Here is an 18,823-nt window from a genome sequence, read left to right as displayed (position 1 = left end):
GTTCTATGCCTTCCTCTGTTTTCCCAAGATCGTCTATTCAAAAAGCTGTACCAGTACACCCATGTTTATCTGCGCTTCAATTCATTTTGCACCTTGAAATTTATTATGAAATAGAAACCAAGGATTAAAAAAATCTTCTTTTAACTTATAATAGACCATATAAACTTATGTTTTGTATTACAATCGATTTTTTAAAACCTATTCTGAATAGATGATGAAAAATTAATATGCATAGCCTATGAGTCATTCTGCATAGTGTGTTTAAAAACCCCAATAACCTGTCTATTTAAATCGTTATGATTCATGTAGATGACCATAAGCTTTATTAAGTATGTATACGTAGCAGTTTGTGTGTGGTTCTTCGGTTTTACGGTTTGTAAAATGAAATGGCTCAGAATAAGTCATCTTCACATGTTTAGTGGATCTTTGGTGTCCACGTCCCCGCGGTGTCCGAGTCCTACCGGTGTTGCGCGCCCCTGCATTTAGAAACAGAGAGAGAAGGAAAACTTCGGAGAAATGGCGGAGGGTGCTGCGACACTCAAAGGCTTGCGAGCCCAAATGGGTAAGAAAATACATCCGTCGTGTGTTATTTCAAACTCAGTTGAGTCCAACTGTGTGGAGAGTACTCGGTACTGTTTGCAGGCAGCGGTTTACCGGGGTTTGGTTTCCGAGCGGCAAGCTCTTACTGGCTAATGATGTTAGCTCGTTATCCGGTCACCTGCTTACAATACTTCATCAGAGCTGTACGGTGGTGTCAAAACTAGCTTCTAGTTCCAGATATTTATTTTTGTAGGAAACCTAAACAAGCTAATGCCAGTCCTCGAAAGTAAAGTGTTTGCTTTTAAGCGTTAGCTACATTTGCCTAGCTTAAGTTATGTTAGCTTAGCCAAAGTTTTTTTTTTTTTCGGAGCCAGCTGACATATCTTGACGGTTATCAGTAGTGTCTCGTCACTGTCTTTAGCATTTATCTATTTTTGTCGCATTCAGAGCTTTATTGTTGCTGACATTGAGTCTCAAAGTGCTGCATCTGACAAGCTCAGAATACCCTGTCAAGGTTATAACCAGTTGTGCATTTTGATTTGAAATAAAATCTTGAGTTGTTTGCTTACAGGAGGAGGTATTAGATGACATCTTTTCTCCAGACTCATCTGCTGGCTCGCTGTACATCAGCAGTTTTTGTAGCTTCCTGCTTGGAGCTCCTCTTTGTGACCTACCAGCCTCTTCCTTTACTGCTCGTCAGTTGATGTCTGTTTTGATGACATATGGTGTAACCCCCTCCACTACTATGGGGTGGATAAATGCAACAAAGAGTGACCTTAATTTAAGATAAAGCTGCACTGTCTTACTGTTAAGCTGTTTTTACTCCCTTAAAAAGATGTGTTGTTAGATCATCAATCAAAAAGTACTTTGTTAAGCAAAACAACTCTTATTTTTTGTACACAAAGTTTTATCTTTTATCAGTGCTTTTTTCCTGTCCCATACAGACTTGCATGTTTACTGTGTTTGTGTCTGGGGGCATGAATGCAGGGTTTGTTATGGCTGGAGCAGCCTCTGGGGTGTGTTGAAGGGATTTTTAGGGTATGAGGGGAGCTTTCTGCATACCCAGTTTGGGTGTAGGCACGTATATTTTATTTTTTATTTTTTACTCCTGGCTACTACTTCAACACATTGACCATATACAGTGTCTATCTTCCCATTTCCCCTTTAACTTTTCCAGTCAGTATTTTCAATCTGGAATTGATGTCCACCATTTCTGTGGTTTTATGAAAATATCCGCTAAGTTTAGAGTTACGTGCTGGAATTCTGGCTTTGTGAGGAATTAAATGACGTCCCGAGCAAAAATATATTTTTTTTGATTGACCTTCAGTCAGTGTGGAGGACTGACAGGAATAAAATAATGTTAGGAATCCAGCTCATGTGCATTGTCTTTTCCACAAGAATGCGAGGAAGGAGCGAACTCGCCCTGCTATTTTTTTTTTTTGACAGATCACACACTTGCATCTCAAATGGCCGTCTCATCTTATCCACATCCTGGATCAGCGAACACTTCTATGGAATTAAAAGTATGAAAAATATCCCAAAGAACCGAATGAATCTGACCAGAGCAGAAAATAAACGTCAAATTCAATTTGTAGGCTTTTGATCTGACTGATTGTAGTTTTATTGTTATAGAACAAAGGAACTTATTACAGTGTGATTTTTTATAGATTTTTAATTTATAGGCTGTGTTATCGTGTAGGTCTGTACACACAACTACACACATCATTTTGAATGGCAAATTAGGCCAGTCTATGTATGCTGTCTAAGCCATTGTCACACAAACATCAGAGCAGTTTCGCTCATAGACATTAATGGTATATTTACATGTATTGGCRTGACATTAAGAGGACACACACAGTTAGGGATGTCCTGATCAGATACTCAGTCTCGGTGGCAGATATGGCCATTTTTTGAAAATCAGGTAGAATCGGATATAGTCATGTGATCCGCTCTAGTTTTCGCGACAGTTTTCAGCATCATCATTTTTTACAACTGCCGTTAAGAAGTCAAGACGCACACAAGTATCCATGTCCACAACACTTTTCAATGGAAAACGATGCTGAAACTGCATCTTGCAAAATCTGCAAACTGGATGTTTCTCATGGTGGGAACAGCAGGGTTGGCTTTGAAACTACCAACCTTGTTACTTGGAAAGAAATAAAGCTATCGGGTCGGTATCGGTCGGAAAGACTAATCATTAAAAACATTGGATTGTATCGGGAGCCAAAAAATCTTTATGGGGACATCCCTACACATGCTTCAACCACCCAGACTGCCATGCTGTAGAACACAAAAAGGCAAGCTAGAACTGGAGTGATCCATACACATATTTGAAAATGACTAATTTGTGTTAATGCCCGTAGAATAATTTAATACCCCTTGAAGAGAGGACTCCTTACCAAACTGGGATGTGTCATCGTTATTCTGCTAGTTCTGCAAATAGCTAAGGCTTACCTTTGCATGAACAGGCTTTGATAATCCCATGGAAGATTAGTTAGATAAGTTAGTGTGTGTTTGTGAGCATGCATCTGTAGAGTTGTTTGACCTGAGAGCTTCAGGATAATGAATGTTCATTGCCAGCGGTATAATTTTACTCAAAATGTTAGTCAAGATTATTTCATTTTTGATTCCACTGGTGGTTTAAGGCACACATTTTATACAGTTTGGCACACTTTCCTGGGGTCTTAACGAAATGTCTGTGACACCACTTTGGTCAAATTACAAAGGGATTACTGTATTTAATCACTCTTTTATAGTCCGTCTTCAGAGCGATTTTTCTCGCAGCTGGCTTTTAGGGGATATAATGAGACACTTCTCACCCAGGGATCTTCTGTTTTTCAGAATATTTGCCCTCAAATTACCGTAATCTGTAGAAAATAGCCATATTACTCAGCTTGACAGTTCACAACGTCACATCAGCATTCAGAAAACTGTTGGAAAAACAAGATTTGTGATTCTTAAACACCTGCAGTTTTCCAGTTTACAGTAATTTATTGATTGATGGTAATGAGTCATCRTTTTTAGGCACAATCTTCATGTGTCGAACTGACCCAGGCTCTTTCAAACACCCCACTTCAAATGCCAAACTTGGAGAAGCATTTCKTTTCAGACTGAGTTATCTGTAAAGCTAGTTTGCTGGTGAAAAMAGAGCATAAAACAAAACAAAGAATTCCCCCTTCATGAAGTGGAGGGAATGAAACGTAATTTGAAGTTAAGCTTAAAGTGAGGAGGCTGGATTATTTTTTTATTTTATTTTTTTACTTTGGAAAAGCACTCGTTTTCTTTCCTGCAAAACTAAAAGCTAAAAAACGTGACAGATTTTACTTTTTGGTTGTTGTTTTTCTTTGATTTTATAAAATCGTCAGCTACCCATRAAGTGTTTGTTTTTAGATATATGTTTAAACATGCCTTCTTTAAGTCAGTCTGTCTGCATATCCACCCTCTAATTGTGTTTATTTGGATAAAAGTATGCCCACTTCATCACGTTTTCAATGCCCAAATAGTGGTCGAAACGCATATTTAGCAGGCCAGACAACTTCCTGAGCAGAAAGTCATTTAGCTGCAACATGCTGCAGGGCACAGCAGAGTGCAGTTTGAAGAAGCAATGATAAAAACAGATCAGCTGATCTAACTTGTGCTTTTTCCTTTATTTTTTTTATTTTATTTTTTATTTTTTGTTCAGTCTACTAATTGTGCATGTGACAGAAATTATTAAAAAATGCCCAGTGAGATTGTAATAGTTGACTGGAGCAGTTTTGATGGATGTAGTGCAGACGGGCCTTTTTCCTGTTTAGAGTTTTGTTTGGGTTGCAGAGCTGGGTCATTAGGCCCCCAGTGGTATTTACCCTGCCTTAATAACGCAGCAGCCCGGGGCTGAGCTGTAATTAATCAGTGACTTTTGTGATTCGTTTTCATCCAGTTTTGATTGTTTTTTGTTTGTTTGTTTCACCTCAACTCAAATTGCTAAAGTCAAAATCACAATATCTGCACAATTCTTTGGTATCTTGATGATTGATGTTTGGCTAAACCACAGCACAGCACAAACAGTTTGATGGTCGTAAGTAAATTATGGAAACAGCATATTTTCTGCTGCAGACTGGTACTCAAATATTTTTTCCAGTATCCTGTTTCTAAAGAAATGTTCAAACTGCTCAGTTAATACTTACAATCTGTCTGAAATCCAAGTCGACATAAAATTCACTGTTTTCGTCTCTGGCGTCTTCGATAAGTTTGACCAACCCAACATTAGTGATATATGTAAATGTGTGCAAATCTCCATAGTGATGAGAGTGAGCTCATCTCACTGGCTCTTTTCCTTTCTATGAGCACACCTRCCCCTCTTCAGTTCTGTTGAGAAAATGATGTCTGTCCTTCTCATGAAAGGTTTTTAATCAGCTCTTCAGTGTGAGAGCTGCGTGTCTTTTATTACAAGATGTTTGTCTTGAGTTTCCTACATTTACCTCTTATGCTTCTGACGTCCAGAAATTCATTAAAGTCTTGATCATGTCAGTTTTTTAGTCTTAACTTCAGGGTTTTATGCTAAAGTCAGTGATGTTATGCATAAATAGTTTGTATTGTTAAAGTGAACAGCTGCTACCTCTTCCTGTCAGCTTTTACTTCCCCATACGAGACAGAAAAATGCAGTTTGTTGAAATATGAAGTCTACCATAATCTGATGCGTTTGACTTAGAATATTTCAATTGTAATCTAAATGCTGCGTTTTACAGTTTAATGCTACATATATATCTTTTTGAATCTGATTAAATTTTGGGTGTCAATATAATTAAAACTTGAACCATAATGAATTCTGTAATTCAAAAAYGTAAMATAAATTTCTATGTAAAGCTGTGTAGGCTTCAAGTTGCGACTTTTTTCTTACTAATAAGCTTATTTTCTATGTTTTACCAAGATACGCAAAGAGCCAAATAACTAATAATTCTCAAATGTGTTTTTAAAAATGTTCTTTAAGAGATAAACTGAATGCAGCTCATGAAACTTACATTAGTGAAAGTTGTGCTACTTCGTTTCAGCTGTTGCTAATATTGAACAAAGATGTGACCTTACAGCTGCCTGTCAATATGTGTGTTAATGACCTGACCTCTTTTTTTCCCCCTATGTTTGACATTGACTAAAATATGTTATAAAGCTGAATTTAGTTTTTGTCTGAAACAAGTACAGTTGCAATCCCAATATTCAACCCCCAATCATTTCAATGTTTTTCTCATTTAATGTTTCTTCAAAAAATGCTTGAAAAATGRACCAATATTCCAGTTGAGAAGTGTAGGAATCTTGTCATTGAAACTGTTTTTTGGCAGATATAAAAACGCCAGTAAGTGCCGCTAAGTACTAAAGTTGTGGGTTGAATAACACTGCATGTGTTCAAAGTTAGAATTTTCATTTAAAATTTAAACTTAGGTCAACTTTTTTTGTCACAATGACTTAAATGTGTATCAGTAAATGTTGTTCAGTGAGGTATTTTTGTCATTTATTTTCTTCCACAAAATGTCTGAGGCAGGTAGGGTTGGGCTAAAATTAGCAAAAAGAAAATTAATCACAATTACAGTAATTGCGGTTTTTAGCCAATTAAGATTAATAGATGAAAATTACACATACATATTTTTGGCTCTAAGTCAGTTACTTTTTTAAAAGTTATACGTACAAATCATTGGTTAAATTAACTTACACGTTTTAACAATTTCAATTAGTAATCTATAAATTGAAACCCGTGGCAAAAATGTTAATTGTTGACATTTTTTCTGACGATAAATTGCACACAGTGCAATTTTTTTCCAACCCCAGCTGATGGTGTTGAATATGCATATTTGATTGACACTWTATATGTTTTCCTTTGTCTCTTTTAACATTGAACTTTATTGCTGGAGCAAACTAACACTGGGAGAAAAATCCTTTGGAGACTCTGTCATAATCAGAACCTCAACTTGGATATTTTGTATTTGCCTTTTTGTCATCACAACACTTTTTGTTGTTGTTGATGGTTAAGCTGTGAGCAAAGCATGAAGTATTTGRTTGGCTGCTGAACAGAAGTTCTCTGTTGTTTGTGTCAAGTTAAGGTCAGTAGAGAGAGTTGACTTCCATATAGACAGACATCGTACTTTGAGAAACAATGAGGCTGTGGTGTGTGGGTGTGTGCAACACATTTTAATTTCTTCCACCTTCACAAAGTAAAACCAGTCGCTCATTTTGATCATTTCCAATGGGTGTCTTTGTGTAACAATTCAAGTTTTGTTTTTTGGTTTCTGTGTCCATATTTTGTATTGCAGTGAACATTGATACAAAAAGAGTTGCACTAATTACCAAAATGTGACTCATCCAACCTTTTGTTTATGTATTGCATTTGATAGCGTATCATTAATATGAGATGAAGGTCAACTGGCGTAAAACCATGACCCCTGCAGTAAACTTTCAGCAAAGAGATGTTTAAAAGTTCCAGTCCATCCTGGGAGTATCACAGTACTATTGATTGTTTTGTTCTTTGTCAGCACTTCTGTAATACTGAATAYACAGCAACAAGAGGGGAAAAAGCTTAATCATGTCCTCACCATTTCCTTCCTTTCTCCCTCGTTATTTCCTAAGCTTACAGTTCATGTTTACAGTTTGRCCTAAAAAAGCTTTGAATTGAATTAAGGTGATTTATATGTTGCCTTGGAAGSCTGCCTTTGTGATTCGTGGCTTTTTATACAAAACTGGTCACCACCTTATGCACACCGATCAGCTTCACTTTTGTCATAATAAAATTCTGYACTAGTATGTGTATTAGATTGTGTTACCCTGGAATAATTATAAGCCACRTACCAGGAAATATCTACAGATTTGATACAGAATATGCTTTCCGTATCATCACATTCATCTGATCTTGTCATAAAAGATGATGTGAGCTTGAAAATGAGSTTAAWAAGACGATGGGGACGTAGCATAGCATAGTGTAACTTTTGATTGTGTTTGTTTTGTGTTGTTTTGTTCAGCTGCAGCCGCTCAGGCACAAGCAGAGGAGCGGCGTAACTTAGCAGGGAACAGTCCAGGACCTACAACAAACACAACAGCTAAACCTCAGGGGTGTAGGCCAGGTAARCGACACCACACTACAAAACAAAGCCCTCTGCTTTGTCCTCTGTAATCTTAACATGTAAAAGCAACACAATCCACTGCCACCATCCTCTCAGTGAGGCTTACTGCTAGTCATCATCTTATTACTGTAACAGTTGACGCAGCTCATTAGTGACTTACATACATGCACACATCTGTCCACTTGACACAAAGCCTCTCGTGTTCTCCTGCATGGTTGTACCTATTTTTTTTCTTTTAACTGCATCTATGTGTTTGCAGTAATTGACGGTGGCACGCTTCGAGTGGACGACCGACTGCGAGTAGCAAAAGAGAGGAGAGAGGAGGCAGAAAGACAACAGGGTAAGCAAAGATTTTTTAAAGTTGTATTTGTCAAAAAAATCCATGAACTGTTAACTTGTAAAAATATACTAACAGGAAATTMATTTCCACCTATRTTATTAGAAGAACTAATATACAACAAAAGAAAAATTTAAATATTTGTTGGAGTATGATTATAGTGAAAAATGCACAAAGTATTTTGGTATATTTTTAACATTTTATACTTTATTTAAAAAATCTAAAGGAAGTGGTCAAACTCTTATAGTTACAGCCTTATGCTAAATCTAGTCTTTTCTGCTCTTAAAGTGCCTGTGACATGCATATCCTTCAAATACAAAAAGTAAAAGCTAACRTCTTTATATTTAAGAAATGTGGGATAATATACACGCGATTTTACACATTTTGTCCCATAACTGGCATATTTTCTTTTGAACTAGACTCAAAGTGAAACAGGACGTGACATCAAAGGGGAACTCTTCAACCAAGAAAACTCTSTGGTCTTTGTTTAAATAATATTTGAACAATGTTATCTTTCYAAAATACATTCATATTTAATACAAAAATATGATGTCACAGGCACTTTAATAGCACAATTATATCAGTCCAATAATAAGGCAGTAAGCACATTGTTTAATCTATCTACATTCACCTTCCATGAATGAACAATCTGTACGTGTCGTCAGCTGTGCGAGAGTCTCAGATCATGGAGCGCGAACGCAAAGCTAAGCTGCAAGTGGAGCGTCAGTTGGAGGAGCGTCAGAAAAAGTTGGAGGAGCAACGACGGAAGGAGGAGCAGAAACGGTTGGCTGTGGAGGAGAAGAGGAAACAGAAGCACGAGGAAGAAAAGGTATCTACAACAGAGTCATGAAACACGTCAGAGCTGTGCTTACTGATGCTCAGATGGTAAAAAAAGTAATCTGCAGGTAAACATTCTACTTTTTCCTTCATGACTTAATCAAAGGAGTCGTTTCAGACGCTGACATCTGCAGTTAGGTTTTTCTCTCTGCTTCCCTTTTGCTGCAGGAACACTATGAGGCAGTGATGAGGCGAACAATGGAGCGCAGTCAGAGACTCGAGCAGAGGCAGAAGMGATGGTCTTGGGGGGGTTTGTCCACAGATCAAGATGGAAAAGCAGGTACAGTTCCTCTGAGTTTTCATGTTCTGTTCCAGTTTCACCATCAGGTTGTCAGAAGCACTTTTTATTATGCATTTAGAGCGCTTTGTTCTAAACAAGACACAAGTCAGTTTTGTCTAAATGTTCATCTCTTTGGTCAGAGTTATTGATGCTCATGTGGTTATTAAAGAATTGTGCAGTTTCATCCAGAAGAATTGTCTTCTGTGTTTTGTGCTTCAGGCAGTAGCTGTGAAGTCAACACTAATGACTTCTCTCCTTGTATAAAGGATGTGCCCTGTCATCTTGTGTTTTTGTTCCTGCCTGAGAACTGTTTTTTCCCCACAGGAGACTCCAGTGCCAGCCTCCCCTCCCCAGTAACTATAGTTGTCTCGTCTGCCTCGTCAGAAAAGCCACAAAGGAGTGGACAAGGTTTTGCTTGTTAATTTGATCATTATTGTAACAGCACAGCATGGACTGGCACTGGCAYCGCAGATACCCTGGTTCCCCTTTGCACCATCACTTCTGCATCCCCGTCAGTCCCCACCTGCTTCCTAACTGGCAGTTTTTCCACTAACATCTTTTTGTATGGAGTGTTTGGTTCTGACAGAGCTATGAGTTTGATTAATAACAGAACATGTTGTTTTCCACTCACAGTGTTGAGCAGTGTTGGGTAAAATAATTAATATTAGGGCTGCACCTAACGATTATTTTTATAGTTGACTGTTGATTATTTTTTGTTATTATAACAGATTGGATTAGATAGACCTTTATTGTCATTGTACAGAGCACAATGAAATTACAGTTCAGAACACCCATTCAAAAGAAGACAGAACATAACAAACACAGGAGAACAGGTGCCCTGGGTCATGCAGCCACAGACCCACAGCTAAAGTGACATAAAAAAAAGATCCATCCTGTTAGAAATCTTGTTGGATCTGACAGTCCAAAAGTTCAAATAATAAGATCAATGCCAAATAAACAGGAGAAGACGAGACAGGAGGGATTATTACTGTAATTCAGTAATTTAGTACTTAATGCTTTAAATGRTAGCTCCGCTTCCATAAAATACTGTTTTCAACAATAAACTAACAAAAATTATAGACAGTTGGCTACAGTACAAAGTGGTCAGTCACTGAAAATAAGATTTAAAAGACATCAACCTGACGAACAAGCTAACTTCCTGAAACATACCCACCTGCAGAGGACATAATCACAGCTGCAGCGTGTTAGCTCTTCAGGTGAATTTTTATATACTGCTGCTGTCCTGCCTTAGAATGACTGCATTTKTACTTTTTCATTTTTGGTCAAATATAGCCAACTTTTGAAAGTTCAAGTCATCAAATTTTTTTAATCCGCGCTTCCTTTCCACCATTATTATTGTTGTTATTATTATTGTTATTATCATCATCATCATCACACTTTGGTATGCATTGTCTTCTGTTGTTTACAGACCAGCACCTCTTCTTTAGTAGTAAACAAAGCGACTACAGGTACTAGGAGCAGTCCTGCCCCCATCAGTTTGCATATTTCATAAAAACGAACATTTAGAAGTTTAAAAAATTTGAAAATTTGATAATAAAATTCCTTGTGGACTAATTTATACAGTCAAAATAATCGATTATTTCAAATAATCGGTGCAGTGCTAATTGATCTAATTAGTTAACTTGACAACCAACACATATTTACTTTTGTTACTCATTCAGAATCCTGAAACTTTTCATAGACCACATGTAGAAATTAACAAAAAAACACTAGTTTTTAATTAAAAAAGGAAATAAAACAATACTTTCACTGTTCACATGAGTTATGCAGTTTGTGTACTGTAGAATATAATAAATGTAAACAGAATCATTTATTCTGATACTAGCTTTATGTTGCCCAGCCCTGCTCTCATGCACATTCAGGTCACATGGGTGATTTAGCATTAACTACTGAAAGTAAATTCAATATCAAACTATTATTGCTTATTAAACAGTTTTGTGGATGTTTTCCTCTTTTAACAGTTAAATTCAAGCATGTGGTGTTTGCTGACAACAATCGGTTGTTCTACTGAAGAACTCAATATTTTTTTTACCTCTTAAAGGAGTTAGAAACTTGCAGAACTTTGTACTCCTTCGTCCGCACCTGAAATCCCTCTCCCATTGGCTAGCTCCCTGTGTAAACCCCGCCTCCCTTGTGTGTTCTTCCTCTTTGCCCGTAGTTGACAAGCGCTCCACATCCTCCACCAACCTAAAACAGCCGTCTGAGGCTGGCATCAGCAAACGTTTGTCCTCCTCCTCTGCCACGCTCATCAGAACTCCCGACAAACGTAAGTCTCCTCTTTTCCCTCCTCCGTTCCTTCTCCCTCCCTCCCACCAACCCTGCGTCCAAGTGTTGCTTTTTATCCCACACAGTATTCAACATGCATGTAATGTATTTGTGATAAACCTTTGTTAACTTTAAGCCTTAAAGTGAACTTTGATCCCTCTTCTTTGTCATATTCAGTGTTTGGTGCACAGATTTATGGGTAAACAAACGTCAGACTTTCTGGCTCCAAGGAACCCACAACTCTTTTTTGTATATGTTTAATASATTTCTTTTTAGGTACTGAAGTCAGCCTATTTATGGGGCTTAATTGTGTCCAGCTTTTAACTAAGATCAATGCAAGACTCCAGTTGAAGGCGTCGGAGGAACCARCTTCAAGAAGCTTTTCACATAAATCATCACTGGCTGTTTCGTTGTTGTCTCTCAGGTGTTAAGACGAGGAGTTCGTCTTGTAACCGGCTGCCAAGCAATGGCACAGCTGCTCAGGCCAGTAAGGAAGATGGCAAAAAGCTTCAGGTGGAACAGACAGGTGCAGAAGATCCTCATATTTTTTATATTAAGGACGATTATTGTTTCTCAGAGTGCTTCAWGAGATATTCAGCTCTTTCAATAAGCTAGCTTCCTGCTTGTTATTTTACATTTTACAAACAAAACTAAAAGAAACCAAGTGTGAAAGTCTGCTTTAGTGTGAACAAGGTGTCAGATGGGACAGTTGAAAAGCTCGTCTGTGTGTTCAGGCATTATTTGTTTAAACTGGGGCATCAGCTGCTGTTAGTTCTGGCCTGGTGACTTTCACAAGGCCAAATAAAGTGCACATGACGTGCAAGCTCTTTCTTAGTCGACTCCCCTCGAGCTCYGGCTCCGCTGTAACTCCACTCTCATGTCTGTAGGCCTTTCTTCGAAGAAGAGAAGTTCCTCCCTCACACGAGTGAGCGCGAGCAGAGCGCAGACCCCCGCCAAGCCCGATAAGGGGACGACGGACGATCAAGGTGGCTAGCATGTTTAAAAGCTGCGCGMGTCGCTTCAGGCCTCTCTCTTAAATAACAAGCATGCAGCTTTCATGGCTTCCTCATTCTGAACACTGTGACACTTTGGAAGTCCTAAAGAACACTTTCTGGTACTAAAACCTTCTGGAGAAATGCTTAATTTGTCACGAAGCTAAGTCTTTCCCCCTTCATTGTAAGTTTTTTCTTTTGATTTACTGGAAACGCTTAACTTTGTGCTGTTTTAACCAAGCAGACCCAGCTCTGTGCCATGTTTCTCACCAACAATTCATTTCCTTTTTAACCTTTTTTTTTAATTTAATTTTTTCTTGTCTAAAGCATCCACACAGGGAAGATATGGTTGTGTTACTGTCTGCTCTAACAAAGCTCATTGTTCTGTTGTCTCAAACTGTTGGTTGTCCTCTTCCTCCAAGATGACTCATAGCTGGATATAAGTTTGGTGTGTGTCTGTGTCACGCTCAAACCAGAAATTGACCTCATTGTATCCAAATCTCTGTGTTACTAATAACCATAACTGCTTTTGTTTTGTTCTTCAGCTCAGTCGCCCAGTTTGTGTCCAAAAATTTGCGATGATATTCCTGTGTGTCACATCTTTTATTACTAATATAAAAGCTTAATAATTAATAGTCTTCCATCTGTTTAAATGAGATTTTTTACTTGGATCACAGACGTCCACATGCTGCCAGGCTGAAAACAATGAGCAAAATATCAAGTCTGTCACTAGCAGATGTTCCCTCAGTAAAGGGCTACGAAAAGCTGAAATCTGCATCCTTCCTTTTAAAGAGCTACATCTACTTTAAAAGTTCTCATCTAGTGTAGTTTATTCTCAGTAGTTTGGTAGAAAAAACACTTATGTCGTAAAAGCAATAGCTCTTTATTTCTGCTGTAAAATTAATGTTTTTAATGACGATTGGCTTGATGATTGGGTATCAGCCCAAACATCTCCTGGAAACTATTGTTCAGCAGAAAGTAAAGACCCTTTGCATGATCAGTCACTCATCCTGTCACTTGTGGTTTATTTCACTTCTCACATTGTTCACCTGCTTTCTTTGAAGGAACTAATGGTTTATTTTCCCCGTGGCTCGAAGAACTATTGATTTGTCCACGTCGCCTACTGTTTTTAATCTTTTCAGTAACAGAAAATGAATCTCCTTATTTATCCATGGTACCTTAACTGATGACAACCTTTTGTTTAAAATCACCAAAAACTGAAAAGATGTTGAGGAATCCATGCATGATTACGGAGACATGACCTTTGGTTCTGTACATTGATTCTTTCCTGTTGAATCACATGGTGACCTTTTCTTTTGTCTTTATTCCACATTCTTACCAATTTTTCCCTCTTGGCCCCTCCTTTTTTTCCCGTTCTCCTTCACTGTTTTTTCGGGGGATATTTTGGCCGTGTAGCCCGCAGGCCACCGGCAAGTGCTGTGGATGAAGGGGTCCTTAGTCGCCTCCTCACCCCCACCCAGGCCTCACTAGCTAGGAGCAAGAGCGCCGCTGCCCTGTCCGCTGAAGGAACGGACGCTCCAGGTAACCTCCGCTTAGGAGATCCTGACAGRGAGGAGGGATGACTAAACACATGTCCCTTGACACGTTTGAGTAATGCCTCTCTAGATAAATTCATCCCATTGTCTTGCTGTAAACCATGCCTTTTTTATATTACCTCTGTGGTGGTGGAATTACACAAATCTGTTTATTTATTCGCCCTTTTAACAAGCCGCTGTSTGAGTGATCAGCTGTTTTAATATTTGCAGTCATTACTTTCTTTAAATTAGACTCATGATGTCGTTGGTAAATATGGAGCTAAMCGCTCCAGCTCACGTGCGCTCACAGGTCTTTAAACAGTCGGCTGTTTGTTGAGCTGAGCGGTTCCATCTGAGGAGCCTCATGGTCCGAGCTGAGAGGTTTACACTAAGCTGCTTACCTACTGGTTCTTGTTGCACTGGAATGAGTCTGTTGGGCTGTTAAATGTGTTAAACAACAATTCTCTTGGTTCCATAGGCCTATAAGCTAAAGCTGATATAGTTATATGTGCTTTAAAGCCATTTTTTTATATTTAATATCATAATGAGAATACATTTATGCTGCTTTTATTTCAAAGAATGACTGACACACTTCAAATCTGCTGTATTTTTTTTTCTCCAGTGTTTGTTTTAGGTTATGGCATTTATTGATAATCCATTACCAACTATAGATCCTCTAAGTGTAGCCTCAGCTGAAACATGACAGCCCCAGCAGCTTGTCACAGGACATGTATCAGAGTCAACGTCGCTGCAGCTCACTGGTTTAGCAGGAAGAATTGTTTAGCYTTCTGGATTATGAGGTTTAATCCCTCAATCTGACACAGCAAAACAGAGGAACAACACTACACAATAAACTAGCTACCACTTTTGATGTTATAAGCAGGAGCACAGAATTCGTTTTTTACATGCATTTAAATGAAAGTTACATAATAATACAGGAAGTTCTACAGGCCTCATATTATAATCTGTTTTTAGGATAAAAAAAGGAGAAGTGACACATTATCTGTTGAGTGTACTAATACATCATTGTGCTGTAATGTGTGCTCAGTGTTGGTGTTTTTAGTCTTCATGTTCTGTGTTGTGTGCAGAAGATTTGGCGATGAAGTGTGTTTTTGTTTTATTTATAAGACTGCTGCTTTCCACTCATCATGTCCCATTAATTTCCTGCTAAGTCAAAGCTTTTAGAAATCAACCCCCCTGCATAAAGAGCTATATCTAACAAAGTGCTTTTTGTGTGCTCCCCCCCCCCCACTTTCACAAAAACACTCTCCTGCATTTGTTTCCTACCATCATCTACCCCCTCCCTCCCCGTTTGAATATTTTTTCCCTCCCGCTCTCCCTTTTGTTGCTATCGATCTGTTTTCATTCTCCCTTCACTTTTTGCTGCTTTGCTGCCCACTTCTCACCCCTCCCCCATTGGTCGTGCTGCCCCGGCGCCCCCCACTGCGATGACTATGTCCTTTACCAGAGTATCACCTGTGTCCTCGTTCAGCCTCTGCCAGCCCCCTGCACCCGCCGAGGGGACCCATGCGCAGCCGCAGCACCGACCGTCAGAAAAGCGCCATGACGACGTCGAAGTCGGCCAGCGAAGCCCTCGACCCTTCTCTGGTGAGAAGTCTTAAACTTAATGTTACTAACACCGCTAGTCAAAAGAAAACAACAAAAAGAGTTTTCAAAACTAGGTTTAAACAGCTAAAATTATATCTTAATGCATGTCGTCCTAATGGAAGTGACCTGGATGAGATTTTTTTAGATGTTAGATCTAATCTCCACTGCATTCAAAACTGAGAGTGTTTCATTTAAAGTAGCATGCATGACAATATATTTACATATAATGTACTTYTGGAAATGGAAAAATATACTTGAAATGTTATCAAAAATATAATCAACTTTTAAATCATGTAATTAACAGGAATCTTTTTTTTTTATTTCCACTAGAAAGCCAAAACAATGTGAAAAACATTAATTTGGTAAAAAGAGCTTTTCCTTCTTAAGAATCCAATTATTTTACTACATTTGCACATTTTATCACRAGCTTGTTATTGGATCACACAGAGGAAACAAACACAAGGTCATCTCTGATTTATGCACGTATCCGACTACATTTGCCTGTCAAAGTACTTCTGTGAGATGCTAACCGTAGGGAAATGTAGCTCCTCCTGCTGTTCTGTGAACTTTTCAGGCCACTCACGTGTTRTGTTTGCTTTCACACTGGAAGAAGRTTGTGCTGTAGCTTTACACAAGTCCGTGTTCTCAGTCGGTAGCCTGTAGTGCCTGGCTCTTTCTCATAAACTGCTCCTCCTCATCCTGCTCCTGAGATGTGAAGGGCTTCATTGTAATAGCATGAGACAAAGGGATCCACAGTGGCCTGATTACAGACGGATGAGGCCATGCAAAGCAGACCCACCCTGACCGTACCGCACCATATCTAAAGTCTTTGACTTTTTTATTTCACTTCCTGTCTTTTTATATTTTAATGACCTATGATCAGAACTTACAACATAATGCATTACAGTTACATATTTAAAAATTTACAGATATCTCACAATGTTGTCATTAAGAAATCACAGGGCTGTTTTTTTTTTCCTTATTACATTTTACATTTTTTAGGGCTTCTATATTTAAAATATTGTTTTTACTTTTCAGCTTTTTTTAAAGAGATGTTCCTGAAATGATTTTAATTCAGTTATGTTTTAATCTTGTCTAGCTCTGTCTTTTTGTGTTTCATAAAACAGAAAGACAAGCAGTTAACGTCACCTCAGGGGCAGCGTCCCGCCTCCCCATCCGCCACCCTGGTACGCAACCGTTCACCTTCCCCGGCTCCCAGTCCAGCTCCAAAGAGGACCCCRTCTCCATCAGCAACAAAGTAAGATTTTAAACTGGTTCAGTTAATAAATGTTTTACCTTTTATGTTGTTTTATGTTGTTGTTTTAAGTGGACATATGCCTTTAAGTYCTCCATTTTCACATCTAAATCATTCAGGTGGGGTCTATATAAAATGGAACCGCAATGTTTTGGTCTGAATTCCTCCTTATTGTAGCTCCACAAGCCCCTATTTCACTCCTCTTCTGAGGTTTGTCTCAAAGCAACTCGTTTTGATGCTGTCTCTTTAAATTCAAATGAGGTTTTTCACACCCCACCCCCCTCCATTCGTTAGGCCATTTTATGAAGTTGGATTGCAGAGATACAAATATCTAGCAGTGCAGAAACGTTTTCTTCACTAATTAAAGTTGTCAACAACAGAAGACTTGTCCGTCCGGTCTTACATGTTGGAGTCTGACCCAGAACCAGAGGAGAATGAAGACGACAAACCTGCAGAGCCACAGATTCACAATATCACCTAGAAGTCCGTGACAGCAAATATTGGGAAGTTTTTGTTAAAAAAAAAAAAACTGAGAATAGAGAAAACTGAACGGTCTGAAGAAWATGACCCAAACATAATATAAAGATATATTTGCAGCACAGAGAGAAATTAAATTAAACTTTTCTGTATTTCTAGAGACTCAACGTACACAACAAAATGTGTTTTAGGGCTTAAAAAGAGGATTTTGCATATGTCTCCTTTAAAACTCTTATTTAACCAGGCAGAACCCACTGAGACCACAGATCTGTCTTTCAGGGACAGCCTGGGCCTGAAGGCCGCCTAAATATTATAACCTCGAACAAATTGTAAATCAGATCTGACGACAGTCAATATGTCCTCTAACAGGCAGAGTCCCAGGATGCGTCCTCCTTCACCAGCTTCAACAAAACAGCGTCCCCCATCTCCCCAACCAACATCAGCGAAGCCCCCTCCTATCCAGAAACCAGCTCTCACCCCAACAGGACCCCCAACACTGAGAAAGCGGGATTCCAAGTCCAAGGATCTAGGTCCTGTTCAGGTTGTGGCTCCACAGTCCTCTGATTCAAGCAAGACCAAAGAGAAGGACGGTGAGTTTGTGAACRGTGATCAGAAGTACAAACACTAAATATTCTTCAGGCACAACAACGGTGTTTGTTCTGCTTCATGTCGACACRGTTTCAGCACATCAAGCACACGAGCTGAAATCTTAGGCTGAATCTGAACTGTGACTCACAGAAGCTTTTGGTTACGTTGGTCCAAACTTCCTTCTGCTCTGACAGGAGATTAAACATAATCGTTCTGTTATTATACTTGTCTTGTTCAAAGTAATGAACTGACATTAATCGGGTCTCCGAGAAATATTTTGTTTCTACAGAATGGCATCTTAGTACTCCCACCTTTTCACTCTGCACCTTTTTTATTTACAAAACAACGGATGTAGACGTTGTTCTATAAGTTCTTTGATTCAGCTCTCTCTAAAAATGTATATATATGTTTATATTCGGATGATAAATATGTTTAATGTAATTTTTAAACTGTTTTAATATCTATTAATAATTATCATTAAAAATCTTTGGTAAATTTGATGTGAAGCTGCTTCAAAAAGGAGGCACTTTGATTTGAAGATGAACCGCTGATGCAGCTTTTCCAATAGAWAGATGGGTTATAAATAATTAAAATAAAGTRTGTGTGTGYSTGCGYKSSMSMYKSAYRYKGMWGYRGCAGCAGCAGCTTTGGTTTGGTTGCTGTAAATCCCAGTGGAGCAGCAGATCCATTAAGTCCCAGCTGGAGTCACATCCTGTTACAGATCTGTGTTTCTGATGACTTCTGCCACCCTGTGGACAGAACTGTTCACTGCAAGATGAACTAGGTTTTGTGCTGATGAAATATCCTGTGAATGTTCACACAAAAGCTACAGAAACAGAACGATTATATATAATAATCTTTGTGTAAAACTGTTTTTTGTTTTGTGGAAAAGTCATGTTATGTGTGTAATCAATAATCAAAGCAAAGGTGTTTGTGAATTACATAAAGTAACTAAAACCCAATTTGTACAGGGTAAGTATTATCTCAGGGCCCTCCACAACAT

At 38.6% G+C, this 18,823-nt stretch overlaps 1 protein-coding gene across 13 annotated transcripts in view; it reads left to right on the top strand.

Moving 5' to 3' along the window:
• Positions 1-442: 442 nt before the first annotated feature.
• map7d3 (MAP7 domain containing 3) overlaps positions 443-18,823 on the top strand; it is a 24,996-nt gene continuing 6,615 nt past the window's right edge. Inside the window, exons 1-13 of one of the 13 annotated variants that reach the window (XM_014004545.1) lie at positions 443-562; positions 7,524-7,625; positions 7,885-7,965; positions 8,628-8,791; positions 8,968-9,079; positions 9,404-9,487; positions 11,259-11,366; positions 11,790-11,891; positions 12,253-12,351; positions 13,774-13,899; positions 15,385-15,500; positions 16,628-16,758; positions 17,602-17,822. In XM_014004545.1, the coding sequence (XP_013859999.1) occupies positions 517-562; positions 7,524-7,625; positions 7,885-7,965; positions 8,628-8,791; positions 8,968-9,079; positions 9,404-9,487; positions 11,259-11,366; positions 11,790-11,891; positions 12,253-12,351; positions 13,774-13,899; positions 15,385-15,500; positions 16,628-16,758; positions 17,602-17,822 (1,492 nt within the window). In that variant the 5' untranslated portion in view covers positions 443-516. Of the gene's footprint in view, positions 563-7,523; positions 7,626-7,884; positions 7,966-8,627; positions 8,792-8,967; positions 9,080-9,403; positions 9,488-11,258; positions 11,367-11,789; positions 11,892-12,252; positions 12,352-13,773; positions 13,900-15,360; positions 15,501-16,627; positions 16,759-17,601; positions 17,823-18,823 lie in introns of all 13 variants that reach the window. The other 12 variants (XM_014004529.1, XM_014004537.1, XM_014004554.1 and 9 more) reach the window with 12 other exon arrangements.

The sequence above is a fragment of the Austrofundulus limnaeus genome, unplaced genomic scaffold, assembly GCF_001266775.1.
Source record: "Austrofundulus limnaeus strain Quisiro unplaced genomic scaffold, Austrofundulus_limnaeus-1.0 Scaffold1, whole genome shotgun sequence".
In the NCBI taxonomy this organism is placed as follows: Eukaryota; Metazoa; Chordata; class Actinopteri; order Cyprinodontiformes; family Rivulidae; genus Austrofundulus; species Austrofundulus limnaeus.
This window is presented reverse-complemented; position numbering and strand designations above follow the sequence as displayed.